This window comes from Ursus arctos, unplaced genomic scaffold, assembly GCF_023065955.2.
Source record: "Ursus arctos isolate Adak ecotype North America unplaced genomic scaffold, UrsArc2.0 scaffold_7, whole genome shotgun sequence".
In the NCBI taxonomy this organism is placed as follows: Eukaryota; Metazoa; Chordata; class Mammalia; order Carnivora; family Ursidae; genus Ursus; species Ursus arctos.
Genome location: NW_026623089.1, coordinates 15,249,633 through 15,267,509, shown reverse-complemented (window position 1 = coordinate 15,267,509; position 17,877 = coordinate 15,249,633). Strand labels below are relative to the sequence as shown.

The window sequence follows — 17,877 nt, the reverse complement described above, 5'->3', positions numbered from 1 at the left end:
TTAGGGCATACATAAATTATATACTTTAATATACTTTAATCCTTACAGGTGTAAACCTGTAAGGTAGGTGTTATTATTCCTCATTTTACAGAAGAAGAAATGAAGACCCAGAGAGAGAGTGCATTGTCATAGTTTGTGGCAGAGTCAAGATTTCAAGCCAGATGTGCTCAGTTCCAGAGCTTCTGCCCTAACCTGGCATGGCAGATACCTGGGCCTCCTGCCCTCCTGCCATGCCCATGGCAGGATTACCTAGCAGTCACAGCGTTCTTTGCGACTGGTCCTAAAAATGGCTTCAAGGTTTTTATCAGTTCTCCTTGAGTTGAAGCCTATTCATTGTAACCATTCTGTTCTACTGCTTTCCAAGGCCAACACCAAAAATATAAGAGACAGGATAAGGTCTGCTGTTTATTTATGAACAGATGAATTGTATTCATTTCTGGTAGTTTTTACTCATTGGTATGCAGAAAATAGTGATATTCAAGGCAGTGAATAAATAAGTTTATTTTTTACCCTCAAGTTAAGTGATTTTGTTGAAATTTCCATTTTAGTATTATGAAAGGCTGGCATTTGGCTAAGATTCATATGAGTGGAAGAAATTGCATTGCACGTCATTTCCTATTTGAAGGCTTAATTTATATTTGATACCCCGGAACCTTTATGATGATATAATCTGTGCATATGTCAAATTTCTTAATTTTTCTTCTAATACCTGTAGTTCCCAATGAGGAATAAAGTTAAAAAAAATGTAGATATTTAGTCATAGAATAAAGGGTATTCATTGTTCAAATGAGTAGTTCTGGAGACTTAGAAGTTGATTTTTGTTTTATGGTGGAATAAACACAGGGTTCTCATCATCATGAGTTTGTGAGCTGGCTGCTTTACTTACTAAGTATACACAGCCTGGGAAAATCTATAACCTCTCTGAATCTCTATTGTTTATCTCTTGAAAGGGGTAAGTAACATCTACCATTAACTTTCAGTAGATTTATTGAAATATATGAGATATCTGTAATGTACAGATATATGCTATACTCTGTCAAGTGCTTTATAAAGGTCTTTTTTTTTTTTTTTGGACAAAACTGGTCCTATGTGAAAAAAATACACTTTTACTTTCAACATGTAGACTGTTTTTGCTTGGATTTTTTTCCCTTGTAATATTAATGGTACAGATTTAAGAATTTAGTTGACAATTTCAGATATAATCTGAAGTTTGGGTTTATAATTCTATTAACCTATATTATATATAATATATATGACTTATATAATTCTATAAAGAGGGCTTGCAAGATTCTTAAAAATCCTATGGTAAGTAGAATATTGGCCCCCTAAATATGCCTATGTCATAACCTCCAGAATCTATGAAGATTCTTCTTTTTTTTTTTTAAAGATTTATTTATTTGAGAGAGAGCACAAACAGGCAGAGTGGCAGGCAGAAGGAGAGGGAGAAGCAGGCTCCTTGCTGAGTAGGGAGCCCGACTTGGGGCTCGATCCCAGGACCCTGGGATTGTGACTTGAGCGGAAGGCAGATGCTTAACTGATTGAGCCACCCGGCACCCCCAGAATCTATGAAGGTTCTGTCACAATGTATGTTAGGTTCTATCACAAGGGAGAATTAAGGTTGCTAATGAGCTGCCTTTAAGATAAACAGATTATCTTGGAATATCCAGGTGGACCCTGTGTAATCACAGCAGTCTTTAAAAGTGGAAGAGGAGCCAGAAGAGAGAGATGTGGCAGTGGAAGCAGTGGTTGGAGTGAGGTGATTGCTGGCTTTGAATGAGGAAGGGAGTCACTGAGCCAAGAAATGTCAGCAGCCTCTAGAAGCTAGGAAAGGCAAGGAGCCTCCCATAGAAAGGCTCTAGAGAGATTCTCCCATAGGGCCTTCAGAAAAGACTGCAGCCATGTAGACACCCTGATTTTTAGGTTAGTAAAACTCATTTCAGACTTCTGATCTCCAGAACTGTAAGATAATAAGTTCGTTGTTTTAAACTACTAAGTTGGTAACTTGTTACAGCAGCAGTAGGAAACGAATACACCCATTTATTATAAATCACCTGAAATGGAATCTCAGTTTCTGCCTGTCACTTTAAAATTATTTTGGGGGGCGCCTTGGTGGCTCAGTTGGTTAAGTGTCTGCCTTCAGCTCAGGTCATGATCCCAGGGTCCCGGTATCAAGTCGTGTGGCAGGCTCCTTGCTCAACAGGGAGCCCGCTTCTCCCTCTGCCTGCCACTCGCCCTGCTTGTGCTCTCTCTCTCTGACAAATAAGTAAATAAAATCTTTTAAAAAATTATTATTTTTTTAACTTTAGAGGTTATAAAATTACTGAAAAAAAATTTAGAAAATATTTAAAACCATAAAGTTAAAAATTAGCTATTTTTCACCTTCAGCAATAGTCACTGACATTTTTGCTACATTTTCTCCTAGCTTTATATCTATTGCAAAATTTTTAAGTTGAGCTGTTTTATTATATATACATTTGTATCCTTTTTTTTTTTCTTAAAGATTTTATTTATTTATTTGACAGAGATAGAGACAGCCAGCGAGAGAGGGAACACAAGCAGGGGGAGTGGGAGGGGAAGAAGCAGGCTCATAGCAGAAGAGCCTGATGTGGGGCTCGATCCCAGATCGCTGGGATCACACCCTGAGCTGAAGGCAGACGCTTAACAGCTGTGACACCCAGGTGTCCCTGTATCCTTTTTTTTTTTTAACAACATCATATCACAATCATTTTTATGTTAAAGAACTTTTGGTAGACATTTTTCTTTTTTTAAACTTTACTGAAGAATAATTGACAAATATAATTGTATATGTTTTAAGTATTGAAATCATATCAAGTATCTTCTCCAACCACAGTAGTATGAAACTAAAAAATCTATTACAGTAGGAAAGCTAGAAAACTCACAAATATGTAGAAATTAACGCACTTTGAACAACCAGTGGGTCAAAGAGAAAATCAAAGAATATCTTGAAACAAATGAAAATAGAAACACAACATACCAAAACTTATGGGATACAGAAAAAGCAGTTCCAAGAAGGAAGTAAACATTATTTTTGAGGGCAACATAATGTTCTGTCCTAGCAGTCAAATACAATTATTTAACCATTTCCCTATTTGAGGTCATTGATCTTAGCAGAGTTTTGTTATAAGACTAATTTTGGATTTCATTTTGGATTATTAAGATAGATTTCCAGAGTGGAAAGACAGGTCTTTTAAGATGGTTGAAACTTTCAACTGCAAAAGCTTTGGAATTACATGTGTCATACCCTTGTCTGTTCCAAAGTGGCTCTCATCATTTAAAGTAGAATACTAGGACATTTGGATACGTTTGGAGATAGTGGATTTTTTATAGGCAGACATTTGAGCACAGGAAGTTTGGGAGATGGAGAGAGTAGTCATTGTGAGATAGTGCTTGGCAAACTCTGTTACTCATTCATTCTCCTAATTCTTCCCACTTTTCAGACTGTTGTGTCTCTGTTCATGCCTTTCTTTTCAGACAAACTGCTCATTTCTGTCTTTTTCAGTATTAGAAATCCTACTGACCTTTCCATATTTGGCTGAAACGCTCTCTCCTGCACGTGCAGCCTGCCCACCTTACTCTTTTACGGTGCTAATGTAAAACTTCATTCTATTCTTTGTTTTTGTTAACTCACAAAGGGCTGAAACCAGCCCTTACTTACTTCTGTGTCTGTATAATAAGTACTGAATAAAACGTTGAATGATTGAATGAGAAAAAAAGCTGAGTAAAAATTCTGTCCAGTAAACTGTCCCTTGAATGAAAAGCTACTGGTTGGCTGGGCTTCACCTCCAAATAATCTTTCTACATACCACTTTTGTAGTACTCTTCCTAGAATTCTGCTTTCACTAATCACCTGGCTTCAGTGGGCCTTGGTTATAGAATGAGAAGGTTAAGCTGGGTAACTTTAAAATGCCTTCTTGTTTCAAATCCTATCATTCTGGATCACTGACCTAGCAGAGAAATCAGTGTTTCAACCATGATGAAGTCAAACATGTCAGCCTCTTCTAAGACACCTGCACTCTGGTTGATCAACCCACTGTGCTCGTTCTTGTATCTGAGAATTTGTGCAGTTTGTTCCTTTTTTAGGACATGCTTCTCTCTTCTCTGTATGCTCAAATTCTTTCTTTCTTTTTTTTTTTTTAAAGATTTTATTTATTTATTTATTTGACAGAGAGAGAGACAGCCAGGGAGAGAGGGAGCACAAGCAGGGGGAGTGGGAGAGGAAGAGGCAGGCTCCCAGCGGAGGAGCCTGATGTGGGGCTCGATCCCAGAATGCCAGGATCATGCCCTGAGCCGAAGGCAGATGCTTAATGACTGAGCCACCCAGGCGCCTCTCTGTATGCTCAAATTCTAAACATCCTTTAAGGCCTATCTCAAGCTCTGTTTGAAGTGCTTGAATGAAGCATTATCTGGCCTCTTTAGCGGTTTAGAGTACTCCCTTCTTTGACCTCCTACAGCAATTATTCTGTGTTCATTTTGACTCTTACTCATAAACTCTTACTGCTATTTAGCATTATTCACTCATTCATACACCATTTTTTTGCGCACTTGCAATTTCCCTTATCTGCATTTTATTTTCCCCATGAGGTTATAAACTCTTTCAACGTCAGGAAATGTTCTGTTCCATTAAAAGTAGTGTTCTTGGGACTGTGTGCATAGTAGCTGCTCCAGAAATACTGACTGGGGATTCTTGAACGGAACACAGTTGCACTGGATCTTTGTTATGATACAAAGTTTTTTTTCTGGAGAGTAGCAGCTATCGTTTGAAGAGTATGATGCTCGACAAAGGACACTAGAGGCAGACCGTTGTTTTTATCTAGTCATTGAACTAATATGACTCCATCATAGAAGCTTGGGGGCATTTGGGATGACTTTACATAGGGGTTGAGATTTGAGCTGGGTTTCGAAGGATGGATTTTGAACACTAGATAGTTGGGGGGCTTTGTAGTGTGCAGTAGAGGTAATCAGAAATGGTTATAAAATGGTATGCAGTGAAAGAGAAAGGGATAGAATGTAGAACAGTCAGGTGGGTAGTGGTTTCGGCTAATTAGGTTAATGGCAGTGGAAAGAAAGCTTAGATGAGTAAGGTGGCAGAAGAATGAAAAGAAAGGGGGTCTACTATTAGTCTGGTCTGAATTTCAACTCCACCATATACTAGTTGTTAGATGCTGGGCAAAGTGCTTAGTCTCCCTCTGTCTCAGTTTCCTCATCTATAAAATAGGGATAATTGTATTATTTTTTAGAGTTGTTATAAGGATTAAATGAGCTAATGAATGGAAAACATTTAGACTGGAATTTGATACATGGTAAATGCAATGAATGATATCTGCTACAAATAATTGTGATAATTCTTTTAGCTGGTCAATCATTTCTTGTTTTTTCTTGCAATTCTGAAATTGTGGTGTTTATACTGTGTTCCTTTACAAAATTGTATCCATTGATGAGAAATACCTCAGTTCTTATGAAAATTTGCTTTCTGTTAAGTGAAGATATGATTGTAAACTCTCATTCTCTCCTGGTGAAATGTGTTGTCGTAAGGATAAATAATGTTTGAAATTGAAGCGAGAGGTGGGGCATTGTTGTACTTAATATGTGGTCTGTGTGAGTATACATTCTCCAAGCTCTCATTTTACCTTGTATTTTTCTTAGTGTTTGGTTGATCTGTTATGTTTCTGTTTTCTTGATTGTATACTGCTGGACACTAATCATTTTTAAATGGTTCATTAGTTATGATGATGGCTTTTGCTTTGTTTGTTAATGAACTCTATCAAAAGGCTTTCTCATACTGTGGTTTAAATTGTACTATGTATTTTTCACTGATCCACATATAAAATTCCAGTGAGTCCTCTGAGGGTGTTCTAAAGTTTTTCATTATGTAATTGTCTGGGTTGAGTTTTCTATCATGTTTAACACTTTGAGAGGGAAAAGAAAGTGTCCCACCCATCCTCTCTTTAGAATTTCTAAGTTGCATGATAAGTTCAACTGATTGGAGCCCTCTAGTTGTGCAACATACATGTTCTTTCCAACTTTATATTACATGTACCAAAAAATTTTGACCAAAATATATAGATATTTCAAAAATCTAGTTTTCAGACTAGAGTGTCATAATATTTCTTTCTTTGATTTATAGTGGTTGGAATTGGAAGGGGAACAAAAATGTTGACCAGTATGTTGTCAGGGTCCAAGGTAAGAACACTAGAATACTTTTGTTTTTCTTTTTCTTGAATGTTTTTCTTAATGACCTATGTTTTGGATTTTAATCAGTTAAAAAATTGTGTACATTGCATTTACAGATGTTATTCCTGAGTATTAATTATGTTGATCATGATATCTGAGATTCAAAATATTGAGACTATAAATTGGAAATTCTTCAACAAATTGATTTATAGAAGCAAAAACTCTGCAGTGCTTATCATTTTAAAAATTCTGTTGTCTTTTTATATATTTCGTAGATGAAAGAGAACTTACAGATCATAAATTCTATTGGCAGATTTTTTTTAAACCTTGAAATTTTTATAGAAACAATACCGTTAAAAAAAGAAAGAATACCATTTTGTAACCCATACACTTTTCAGCAAAAGACCTGCTTTGTTCACTGGTTACAAAATGTTTACTAAAGACAAGTGAGGCTTTTTTAGGGTGATAAGTTACATCATTCATCTGTGAGAGTAACCTTGGCTAAATGAAAAAGCATTTTTTGAGGCAGTTGAGGAGAGAGAGGAAGGTTTATGCAGGGACAGGAGAGCTGTAAATCTGTGGATAGCTTCAGGCAGTCAGCAAGAACCCTCATGCAAAACAGCAGGGTAGAAGGAACATTGAAATAGAGGTCAGCCTGTCAAAGGAGTTAACCTCTCTGGGCCTCTTAGTTTTTCCTTAGGAAGAATGATTTGATCCCCTCTAGAGTCTCTTGCAGCTCTAAGAGAGACAATCATATCTGTATTCTGATTGGCAGTGAGGTGCTGGTTATAATAGTTGCAGCTAGGGACCAGCGAAAATGCCTATGCAGGGAAGATTAATAAACCACTTGGTAGAGAAGAATTTCAGCAAGTTCCTGGACTTTTTATGTGTTTTAAAACCCTTCCTCTAAGTGGGATATGAATAGTTGGTAAAATGAACTTGTCTAAATTGTTTCTTAAAATACATATATGGTCAAGGACCATTGAAATAAACCTTCCAGCTTATTGCAGACTAATGACTTTTGTAAAATATAATTTAAATGCTATGGCAACATCAAATTGCTAAATAAGTTTCTAAAGAGCCTCATTTTCTGAGCTTATCTCATTGCGGATGCTGGCTCATGGAGCACACTTTGAGTGGCAGTGGTCTAAGTAAGCTTTTCTTAAAATAAAAAGCCCTCGAGAACATACTGTCTTTGACATCCCATTTTAGTTATCAACTGGAATAGAAACCTGTATCTTTCAGTTGGAAAGGATCTTAATACCTTAGATAAATGGAAAAATTTCAGTTTGTCTTACTGCATAATCTTTCAACTGTTGGTGTTGAAAAATCACAGAATATAAGAATTGTGTTAGAATGGCAGAGTTTGATGGTTTTGCTAAATTTGTGCATTGTGCTTAAATACTTACACATGGCTTTTAAAATTTTTCTCTGATACAGGGTTTCACCATTTGTTTAATATTTGTTTCTTCTTAATATTTGTTACTTCTCCCAAAGTATAGACAGTGGTTACATTGATGCAGAATTATGAATGATTTTTGTTTTCTTTTTTCACATTATTTAGTATTTTCCGAAATCTTTACACTGAACAAATCACTTTTATAATTATAACCAAAAAGATATGTTTGCATTAAGGATTTTTTCTTTTACTCCAAGATAAAAGATGTTGCATTCATTGGAATATACATTATTCACTTCTCCCCTCCTCCCAAAAGCACAAATACAACACACTGTTGAAAGGTTTTACATATAAATTCCAGGCGTATTTGCAGAAATATGACCGGAAATGTAAATACATCATTGGCTGTAGTTTAAGCTTTATTTATCACGAACCATTTTGGTATTCAGCTAGGAAAGCTGAATGTCATACAGTGAAATCACTGATCCTCGGATGACTGTATCCTAAATAGAAAATCCCAGGTGCATCTTATTACAGAAACCTAGTTCTTGGATGCTTCACATTTCAAAAATAGACATTTTTATCTTGTTAGCTATTTGTTTTTCTTACATTTTTAATTTTAGATTATGTACCTGTTTAAAAAATTAAGTCATTTAAATTTAAGTATGTGGAATATTACATTTTTATCAAAAGTAAAAAATTTTTAATGAATTTTTTAAAATTGATTTTGTCTTAGCACTGGAAGGAATCTTAGAGATTGCTTTCAAAAATTTTTTGACCAAGACCCATAGTTGGAAATTCATTTTACATTGTGACCCTATATACACATACACGTATAAAAAACAAAAATTTCAGGGGTGCCTGAGTGGTTCAGTCCGTTAAGCTTTCGGCTCAGGTCATGGTCTCAGGGTCCTGGTATAGAGCCCTGGTTGGATTCCCTGCTTAGCGGGGGAGCCTGCTTCTCCCTCTCCCGCTGCCCCTCCCCCTAGTTCGTGTGCATGCTCGGTGTCTCTCTCTCTCTTTCTCAAATAAATGAATAAATAAAATCTTAAAAAAAACAAAAAGCAAAAATTTCGTCAAGCAGCTTTAACCCTATGTACAATGTCCTGTTGGTATTTTTCCTTCTACTTCATTAAAAAATATTGGTGCCTGCAGCCTCCAAACTAGGCACGGACCTGCCAGACCTACCAGTGGACCTAATGTTGACTCTTTCTCCACTTTAACAGGTGAATTTTATTTACATCACAATGCTACCAGAAAAATTGGTCTTATAGTATGTGTCAGGTAGAGTTACCTCAAGAGTAGAATTATTTTGTTCTCGGATGGCAGGTATTCAGTGTTCACATTACAGCCATATCACAGTGCATCCCTCCCTTACCATCCAGTCCTGATTAGAGACGTTGCTAATAGAACATGGCCTAACACTCTTTCCTGCTGAACCAAGAAACATCCTTAGAATTCATTTCAACATAATACCACTTCATACAGCCACTATCAATTAATGGGTGGAGTGCTGACCTTTTTAATATAATCCTTATGCCATCAGATGATTTGGTTCCATTCTTTGAAGACCAGAGACCATTCAAACCACCCAACTCCTTTCTTGCATTCTTTCCAATTCACATCAGTGTACGATCTAAGAGTCCCACTCTATGTTCTTCACTGCTTCCTCTCCTATTTTATAGTACTCTTTCCTTTTCCAATTATCATGTTTCTCTTGAGCTTTTTTTTTTACTGCATGCTCTTTTGGGTTACATGTATAATGTGTATATAAAGCATCTAGGTTTTCTGTGTAATTCCTTAAGTACAGAAGCTGATCAATAAATCCTATTAAGAGTTGACCCTTGAAAAATGCAAGGGTTAAATGTACTAACCCCCTACGCAGTCAAAAATCACCGTATAACTTTGACTTCCTAAAAATTTAACTTACTAATAGCCTACTGTTTACCATAAACATTACTGATATCATAAATAGTCAACACATACTGTGTATGTTATTTGTATTTTATACTGTATTCTTGAAGTAAGCTAGAGAAAAGAAAGTGGTATTAAGAAAATCATAAGGAAGAAAAAGTGCATTTACAGCACTGTACTATAAAAAATTACATATAAGTGGACCCACGCAGTTCAAACCCATGTTATTCAAGGATCAGTAATATTACTGTTTCCAAGTATTTTGTGTATCCCCAGAGCTCTCTCTTGAGTTCCAGGCCTATTGGCGCTCTCTAACTACATGTTCCAGAGACACTGACATTTATGTTGTCTAAGCAAGTTCTGTTGGAAATCTTGAGTATAGTTAATTTCATTCCTTTTTCATATCTATGATTTCTGGTAGCCTGTGCAAAACATGGCACTTATCAGAAACAGGATGCATCACCTACCAGTTCTTTAGGGAGAAACAGTTTCTCTGGGCGTTAAAGTGAGAAAGAAGTTTCTTACTGTGAGGGATATTGCATGACAGACAGTGGTTCTCAAAAATAGTTTTATAACACATATAGGAGTGGATCTTTATAAAATGTAACTTAGGTAAGATAATTCTGAGAGAAGTTAGACTAATATGTCCCTTTGGCCTAACTTGATCTAAATACCTAGAAGAGGCAGTGGTTGCATGGTTCCTCTACTAGCTTCCCTAAATTATACTTTCTTTGAGCCAATCACTAAGCAGAAGCTGGATAGCAGATATACTTAGAAGTAACAGACTTTGATGAGATTTGGTAGTACTACCTTTGTTAGCTTCCTATATTGCTGATGAAGGTCAGTTACTTACATGTGCATTAGAAACCACATGAGCAGGTGGAAGGGCTGATGTCCCATTATGAAATCACTGGTGCCATATGAAAACTAACTAGCATTTTGCAGATGTAAGGCTACTTTCCTATCTCTGTGGAGATAAACTGAAGTACCTATAGGCAAAGCCAGCATTTCCTCAGAAAGCAGCTTTGTATCCCTCCAACAGTTGAACAGATATTATCATTGGGGTATCCAAACTTTTCCACCCTGATGTATTCAAAAGACAGTAACCTTCCTCCAAGTATAGTAGTATTTTGAGGTTAACCAGTCAATGTCAACTCTGAAGTGTGACTTGAATATTGCTCCTGTGAAATATAAGCCAGCTCTCCAGGACTTGTGCATTTCTGTTTTTTTCTCCAGAGGCGAGTCCAATTTGTACCTTGTCTTTACACTCTATTAATATTCATGCATTTCATAAGTACTATATTGAAAATTTGAAGGGCTTACATTTATGATCGGTAAAGAGCTATTCCTTTTTTAATGAAGACATTCGAAGTGACATGTTCTTGGTCTGGTAGGTTTTAAAAAAAATTCTTCCTTATCGTAAATAATATTCGTTTGTTTGTGAAACTTTGAATCATAAGCTTTTAAATCAAACCTTGGAAAAAGCAGTTGCCTAGTTGAGATGGAAATGATTATGTATTCTTTCTGTAATATAAAAACAGTTTCCTTTCTCCTGAGGAGTACAGAAGCCAATTTGCTCTTAAAGCTGTCTAGCTAGTATCTTGCTATGGGGTTCAGGGAACCTGAGATGAGTAAAGTAGAGAGTAGAGTAGTACTAGTAGCAGAGAGAAACCATGAATCCCAAAGAGCACACAGTGTACTGGAAACTTCTTTAAAAATTCCATAGGACCTCCATTTGTTTTGTTGTGGTCAAATTATGTTGTAATGAATACCTTAATAGAATTCAGAATTACCAGGTGTGCATCCTGTCTCTGTGTAGAATTTAGGGCAGTGAACAGAAATACTTTGACCCCGTAGGAGAAAATGGTGGTGTGTGTATACACATTCCCATGTCTTTTTTCTTCTAAGCCATATCTTCTTGCTGATGAGGTTTTGTTTCTCTTGGAGGCTTACCTGTCTGGGTGGATTTTTCTAAGTAGCTCGTGGACCATCGACTAGAATTAAAAGATTATTATCACTAGATGCGAAGACAAGGGAGAGCTAAAAAGCAGCTATAATTTAGATCAGCAGTTCACAATGTATGGTCCAGGGACTTCTGAGGCTTTTTCAGGGGTCTGTTGAAGTCAAAACTGTTTTCATAGCTTTGCAATCTGATGAGCATATTGTGGAGTTTTTCGGAGGTTACCTGATTGATAGCATGACTCTGATAGTTAATGGAATGTTTGCATGTATATCAGTGTTTTAAACATTTTTGTGTTTTAATTTCTAACACAGTAACTATCAACAGATAGAACTCATATAAGAAAAATTGTGCTAAGGTTTCTAAATAACTTTGAAGTGTATATAGGGGTTTAAAACCACAATGTTTGAGAATTGCTGATTTAAGTATTATTTCCCTTAAAAAAAATCCAGCATGTAACCAGATTCATTGTAAGCAGAGAACCTGGAAGGATTTGAAACTTGGCAGGTACAATCTAGATATCCCAGACTATGGTGAAATGCACAGATAAGAACTTCTCCACCATGTATATGATTCTATCAACAACTTTTTATTAAGTAGCTACCACGTTTCTGTCTAGTAAGAAACGCAATAGAACAGCAATGCAAAATCCAAGCTAATAGTTTGTAATTGGAGAAGATAAGGATCAATGTATATCTTTGTATTTCTCATAAGCACCTAGGAGAATAATTTGTACATTCACAGTCCTTAAGAAACATGATTGAATAAAAGTACACACTAATGAATGAATGAATACATGATGTGGGTTTGATACAGGCCTTCATTCTTACGTAAGAAACTTGTATTGAGCACCTACTCTTAGCTTTGCTGCCAGGTAGGTGATTGGAAGTTGAGATGAATTAATAGGGTGGCTTTGAAAGATGAACAGGGGGTAGGGTTTGATTCTTAGAAAAGAGAGGAAGCTCAAGGCTAGGAAAGTACCATGTGCAAGAACCCCTGGAGCCTGGAGATGAGAATGAACATTACATATTGGAAAGCATGTTCCAAGATTAAAAGGTTCCTGGTTAAAAATTGTTACATAAAATAGCACAGAAATTTTTCAAGGCACAGTATACATGATTGTATGGTTTTTCTCACACAGCGAGATAGATGATTAAGGCAAAAATCAGAGCATTTTCTTGCTTTACTGTTTCTTATGGGAACTCACTATAACTAGTTGAGTTACTCTAACCACTGTTATTGTGAATCATTCTGTATCTTTTTTTTTTTTTATGTAATAATGATGATAATAGTATTGTTCAGTGTTGCTTACCATGGCCAGGTCCTGTTCTTGGCTCTGCCCTCTTGAGATACTATTATCATCTCCATCTTAAGATAAGGCCAACAAGGCTCCAACAGGAAAGACTGCCTTAACCTCCTTTACGCATGTGATGGAGTCAGGATTCAAACCTTTGAGTCCACGCTCTTTCCATTCACCCTGCTATATGCACTTCTCTCCATGGTACACTTAATCCAGGTTGATTGTTCCAAAATGGAAGCAGGAGTGGAGCATCTCAGGTGATGAGACTGAATGTTTAGTTACAAGAAACTAATTTTTGTCAATCCTAATGGAATTTTACAGGGAACTTTTTAAATTTATTTTAATTCCAGTACAGTTAACATACAGTGTTATATTAGTTTCAGGGGTACAGCATAGTGATTCAGCAGTTCTATATGTTACTCAGTGCTCATCACAACAAGTGTACAAACCCCATCACCTGTTTCCCCCAGCCTCCCACCCACCTCCCCTCTGGTCACCTTCAATTTGTTCTCTCTAGTTAAGAGTTTGCTTCTTGGTTCGCCTCTTTTTCCTTTGTTCATTTGTTTTGTTTCTTAAATTCCACATATGAGTGAAATCATATGGTATTTGTCTTTCGCTGACAATACCAATGAAATTTTTAAAAGCTAATTCAAATACATTGGAACATTCTCTCCTGTATTCCATTGTTTAAAAAAATTATTTTGAGGGGTACCTCGGTGGCTTAGTTGGTTGAGTGTCTGATTCTTGATTTCGGCTGAGGTTATGATCTCAGGGTCCCAGGATTGAGCCCCATGTTGGGCTCTGCACTCAGTGAGAAGCCTGCTGGAGAGTTTTTCCCTTTCCCTTTGTTTCTCCCCCTGCTTGTGCTCTCTGTCTCTCTAAAAATAAATAAATAAAATCATAAAAAAATTATTGTGAGCTATGTAATAGAAGATGATTTCATCAATGGGCTCTAAAGCTGGTATAAAATGCTTGTTTATGGGAATTTGAAGTTTTAATATTTTTCTCATTTTTGTCTCTGGTTCTTCCACCAGCATAATAAACTTGTCATTAATAAACTTATGGTGATGGGTAGTAAGGAGGGCACGTATTGCACGGTGCACTGGGTATTATACGCAACTAATGAATCATCGAACTTTACATCAAAAACCAGGATTGTACTGTATGGTGAATAACATAATAAAAATATTATTATGAAAAAAAATAAACTTATGTTTCTGCAGTCTTTGAGTTTTCTCTTTAAAAAATTATCCACATAACTACAGATTATTTTCAGTGGGAATTACATTCCTTGAATTTTTCTTACTGCTTCATGTGATGTTCCAAGTAAAACTTGAATATGATCAAAAGAGAGCAGTATAAAGAATATGTAATACAGGGGCACCTGGGTGTCACAGTCAGCTGAGTGTCAGACTCTTGATTTCAGCTCAGGTCATGATCTCAGGGTCCTGAGATTGAGCCCCGCGTCAAGCTCCGCTTTCAGCAGTGGGGAGTCTGCTTCTCTCCCTCTGCCCCTCTCCCCGCCTCTGTGCTCTTTCTCTCTCTCTCTCTCTCTCTCAAGTAAATAAATAAATCTTAAAAAAAAAAAAAAAAAAAGAATATGTAATACAAGTGTGCCCTGAGGTGAGAAGTAAAATAGTCCTCAGTTACCTATGAATGCTCTAATTCTTTGCTTATGAATAAATGATCAGTTCTTAGAAGTGACTTTTTTCCTTTCAGAGAGCTCAAGAAGTAGCTGTTTCTCTTTATGAAGAAAACACACATAATATTAAGCACACTACCTCTGCTGTACTAGTTGGGCCCACTTTCTACATATTTAGCTTTTGTTTAAATATCTAAACAAGTTACTGAGATTAGTCTTAGTATTTCATGTAGGAAGTAGTAAATTTATTTATTTATTTATTTATTTGACAGAGATAGAGACAGCCAGTGAGAGAGGGAACACAGACAGGGGGAGTGGGAGAGGAAGAAGCAGGCTCCCAGCGGAGGAGCCTGATGTGGGGCTCGATCCCAGAACACCGGGATCACGCCCTGAGCCGAAGGCAGACGCTTAACGACTACGCCACCCAGGCGCCCCAGTAAATTGATTTATTTTTAAATTAATTTTAATTGTACGTGTGGTAAAATTTTTGAGTCTTGTGATGGCCATGCAGGGATTTATTGTGCCATTCTCTCTACTCCTAAGTATATTTGAAATTTTTCCTTCAGAATCGAAACTGCCTAATATAAACCGGTTTTAGAAATAAGTGTGTAAGAACTGTGTTTATAAGCCGTAATTGTCAGTAGAATCAGGCTTTTCTTTGTCACGTTGGCTGGGGTGGGAGGTTTACACACGCGCTCCCCACGCATCAAAAATTAACAAACAGCTGTAGTCTCTTATTTTTGCCTTTATTTTGTGTCAAGTTGGTAGTATTAGTGAAATTCTGTATAAAACTTTAAGACATACAGAACAGTTTTTCTTTACCTTATGACCTATTTTTCTCCCTTGCTTCTCTTCCTCTAGAGGTATATTGCCATTGGAGAACTGGGGAAAGCCACTGACACGCTAGACTCTACTGGGAAAGTAACAGAAGAAAAACCTTACGGTATGATGTTCATCTAATGTAGTCGTCTTTTTTAACACTTAGAGAAAGTTTCTGTGAATTCAGAATTTTAAAATAAATCTCTCGCCGGATATTACCGGTGATTATTACAGTTTTTAGTACATTTTCTTAGGTTAATAGGATTGAAAGTTGTTGATCACATTTTTACTTATTTGGTATGAGTTTGTTAATAAAGATTTATCATCATTGCCTCTTTTCCAGTTCAGCATCTGGCTTTCCTATGTTTTTGTGTTGAGTGTCCTTAATATATATTACATACAGCCCCCGTACTGAGACCAGCCTTCTTCTTGGTCATAGTAGCTTCACTTGTCTTGTTAACATTTATATGTAACTTAGTATCTTACTTGACTAATCAAGCAACATAATCAAAAGATAAATCACTGATTTATGTTGATTTTAAATAAAATAGATGTTGAATTATATTTGAAATTACTGTTACTAATAAGTAATAGCAGACTCTCACTTAATAGAAACCCAACCATGATTTTCAATCAGAAAGCTTTTAAGAGATTAAAGAGGCCTAGGACAATAGGAGGATGTCAGAGATTTCCAGAGTATACTAAAGTATACGCCAGTACCTATATAATCAGAAGAATGGTGAAGAAGTAAAATTGGTAAGACTTCTTGATAGGATGGGATGGTGAGGGAGAGGACATTGTCAACCATGACCTAGGTTTCTAGGTTTTAAAGTTGGTTACATGATGGTGCAATTCATTGAGTAGGGATACTAGAAGAAGACCAAGGTGATGAAAATACAGTTGACCCTTAAACAGCACTAGTTTGTCTTGTGTGGGTCCACTTATACATGGAGTTTTAAAATACATACAGTACAGTACTGTAAATGTGTTTTCCTTTTGATTTTCTTTCTTTTCTTTTTTTTTTTTTTTTTTAAGATTTTATTTAGAGACAGAGTGCATGCTTGTGAGCAGGGGGAGGAGCAGGAGAGAGAGAATCTCAAGCAGACTCCGTGCTAAGTGCAGAGCCTCACACAGGGCTTGATCTCATGACGCTGAGATCATGATCTGAGGTGAAATCAAGAGTCGGTCACCTAACCGACTGAGGTGCCCCTTTCTTATGATTTTCTTAGTAACATCTTTTTTCTAGCTTACTTTACTCTAAGAATATAGTATATAATATATATAAACACAAAATATGTGTTAATCAGCTGTTTGTTATTGGCAAGGCTTTTGGTCAACAGCAGGCCATTAGCAGTTAAATTTTGGGGAATCAAAAGTTATACATGGATTTTTGACTTCATGGGGATTCTGTGCCCTTTAACCCCTGTGTTGTTCAAGAATCAATGGTACTTAAACATTCCCTTCCTTCCTACCCTTAAGCGTTTTGGAATTTAAAAAAACTCTACTTCGTATTGTGTAATTTGTAACATTACTTACTTTAAAGGAAACTTAGTTTGTTAAAATCATCTCATTATACGTTGAAGTAAGTCATGGAAAAACCAAGTAACTTTCTTCAGGCCAGAAAGGGAGACCTCACTATAGTTTATTGAATAGTATTTGTAGTCCCAGACAATGAAAGGTCAGAGAATTTTGCTTATTGACATGAGTTTTCTGTACGATTTTAGTAAATCAGCAAATGTTTGTCATCAATTTAAGCTGCTATAGCAGGTACCAAGGGAAAGATAAAGAAGTATGAGACCTAACCTGTGTCCTTAAGGAGCTTCTAATGAAGAACGAGGACCTATGTTCTCAACCCTCTGAAACCCAATACTGAGACCTATAACCAATATTTTATAATGCCTTCTTCACTCTCTTGAACTAAAATTCAGAGATACTCTCCCCTACCTACATGCTAGGAAAAAAGTCAATATAACACAATAAACAGAATATAAAGAAGAAATAAAAGTAATCTATAATAAAATAGGTATGTTGCTATATAAATGCATGGCTATTTCTGCACTAAAAGTCGTAATGAACTAGTCTGATGTTGACACTTAACAGATATGAATGCCACAAGTATAAAGGCAGACTGATACAGGTGTGTTGTATTGATGGCTCAGTATTGAAAAATTCAGTATATGAAAAACAGTACAAAAAATACTTTGTGTTTAAGTGGAAAACAGACTTAGATTCTAGCCTCAGGTGATTATAAACAGGCTTTCACCTACATGAATCTGGCAGACATCCAGAAGTTATGTGGTACACAGAACACTTGATTGCCCTGTCCCGGAGGACATTCAGCATTCCTGGTCCTCAACCGTGAAATGCTGCTGATGCTGCCACCCCACTGGTCACTGTAACAGTAAAAAAAATGCAGTTCTTAATTGACCCGTTGAGGACAACTGACATATGGGTAAGGCAATAAGGCAGGATGCAGTAAATGGCAAATGAATGCTCTTAAGTCATTTTTGTTCTATCTAGACAAACACTATTTTTAGCCATTGTTTCAGATACCTGAAAGCTCAGAAGAATAAGAAAATGAGTCTGGCTCAGTAGACTCAAAGCTCAAACCATATTAATAGGACCCTTCCTTTTCTTCTCCTTCATGGTAC

At 36.5% G+C, this 17,877-nt stretch overlaps 1 protein-coding gene across 2 annotated transcripts in view; it reads left to right on the top strand.

The window, feature by feature from the left end:
* TRUB1 (TruB pseudouridine synthase family member 1) overlaps positions 1-17,877 on the top strand; it is a 38,475-nt gene that overhangs the window by 6,416 nt on the left and 14,182 nt on the right. For both annotated transcript variants that reach the window (XR_008958036.1, XM_026494202.4), the window contains exons 3-4: positions 6,146-6,201; positions 15,269-15,350. Coding sequence is in view for 1 of the 2 variants with exons in the window: in XM_026494202.4 (XP_026349987.2) it covers positions 6,146-6,201; positions 15,269-15,350 (138 nt within the window). In the remaining variant the exon portion in view is untranslated. The remainder of the gene's footprint in view (positions 1-6,145; positions 6,202-15,268; positions 15,351-17,877) is intronic.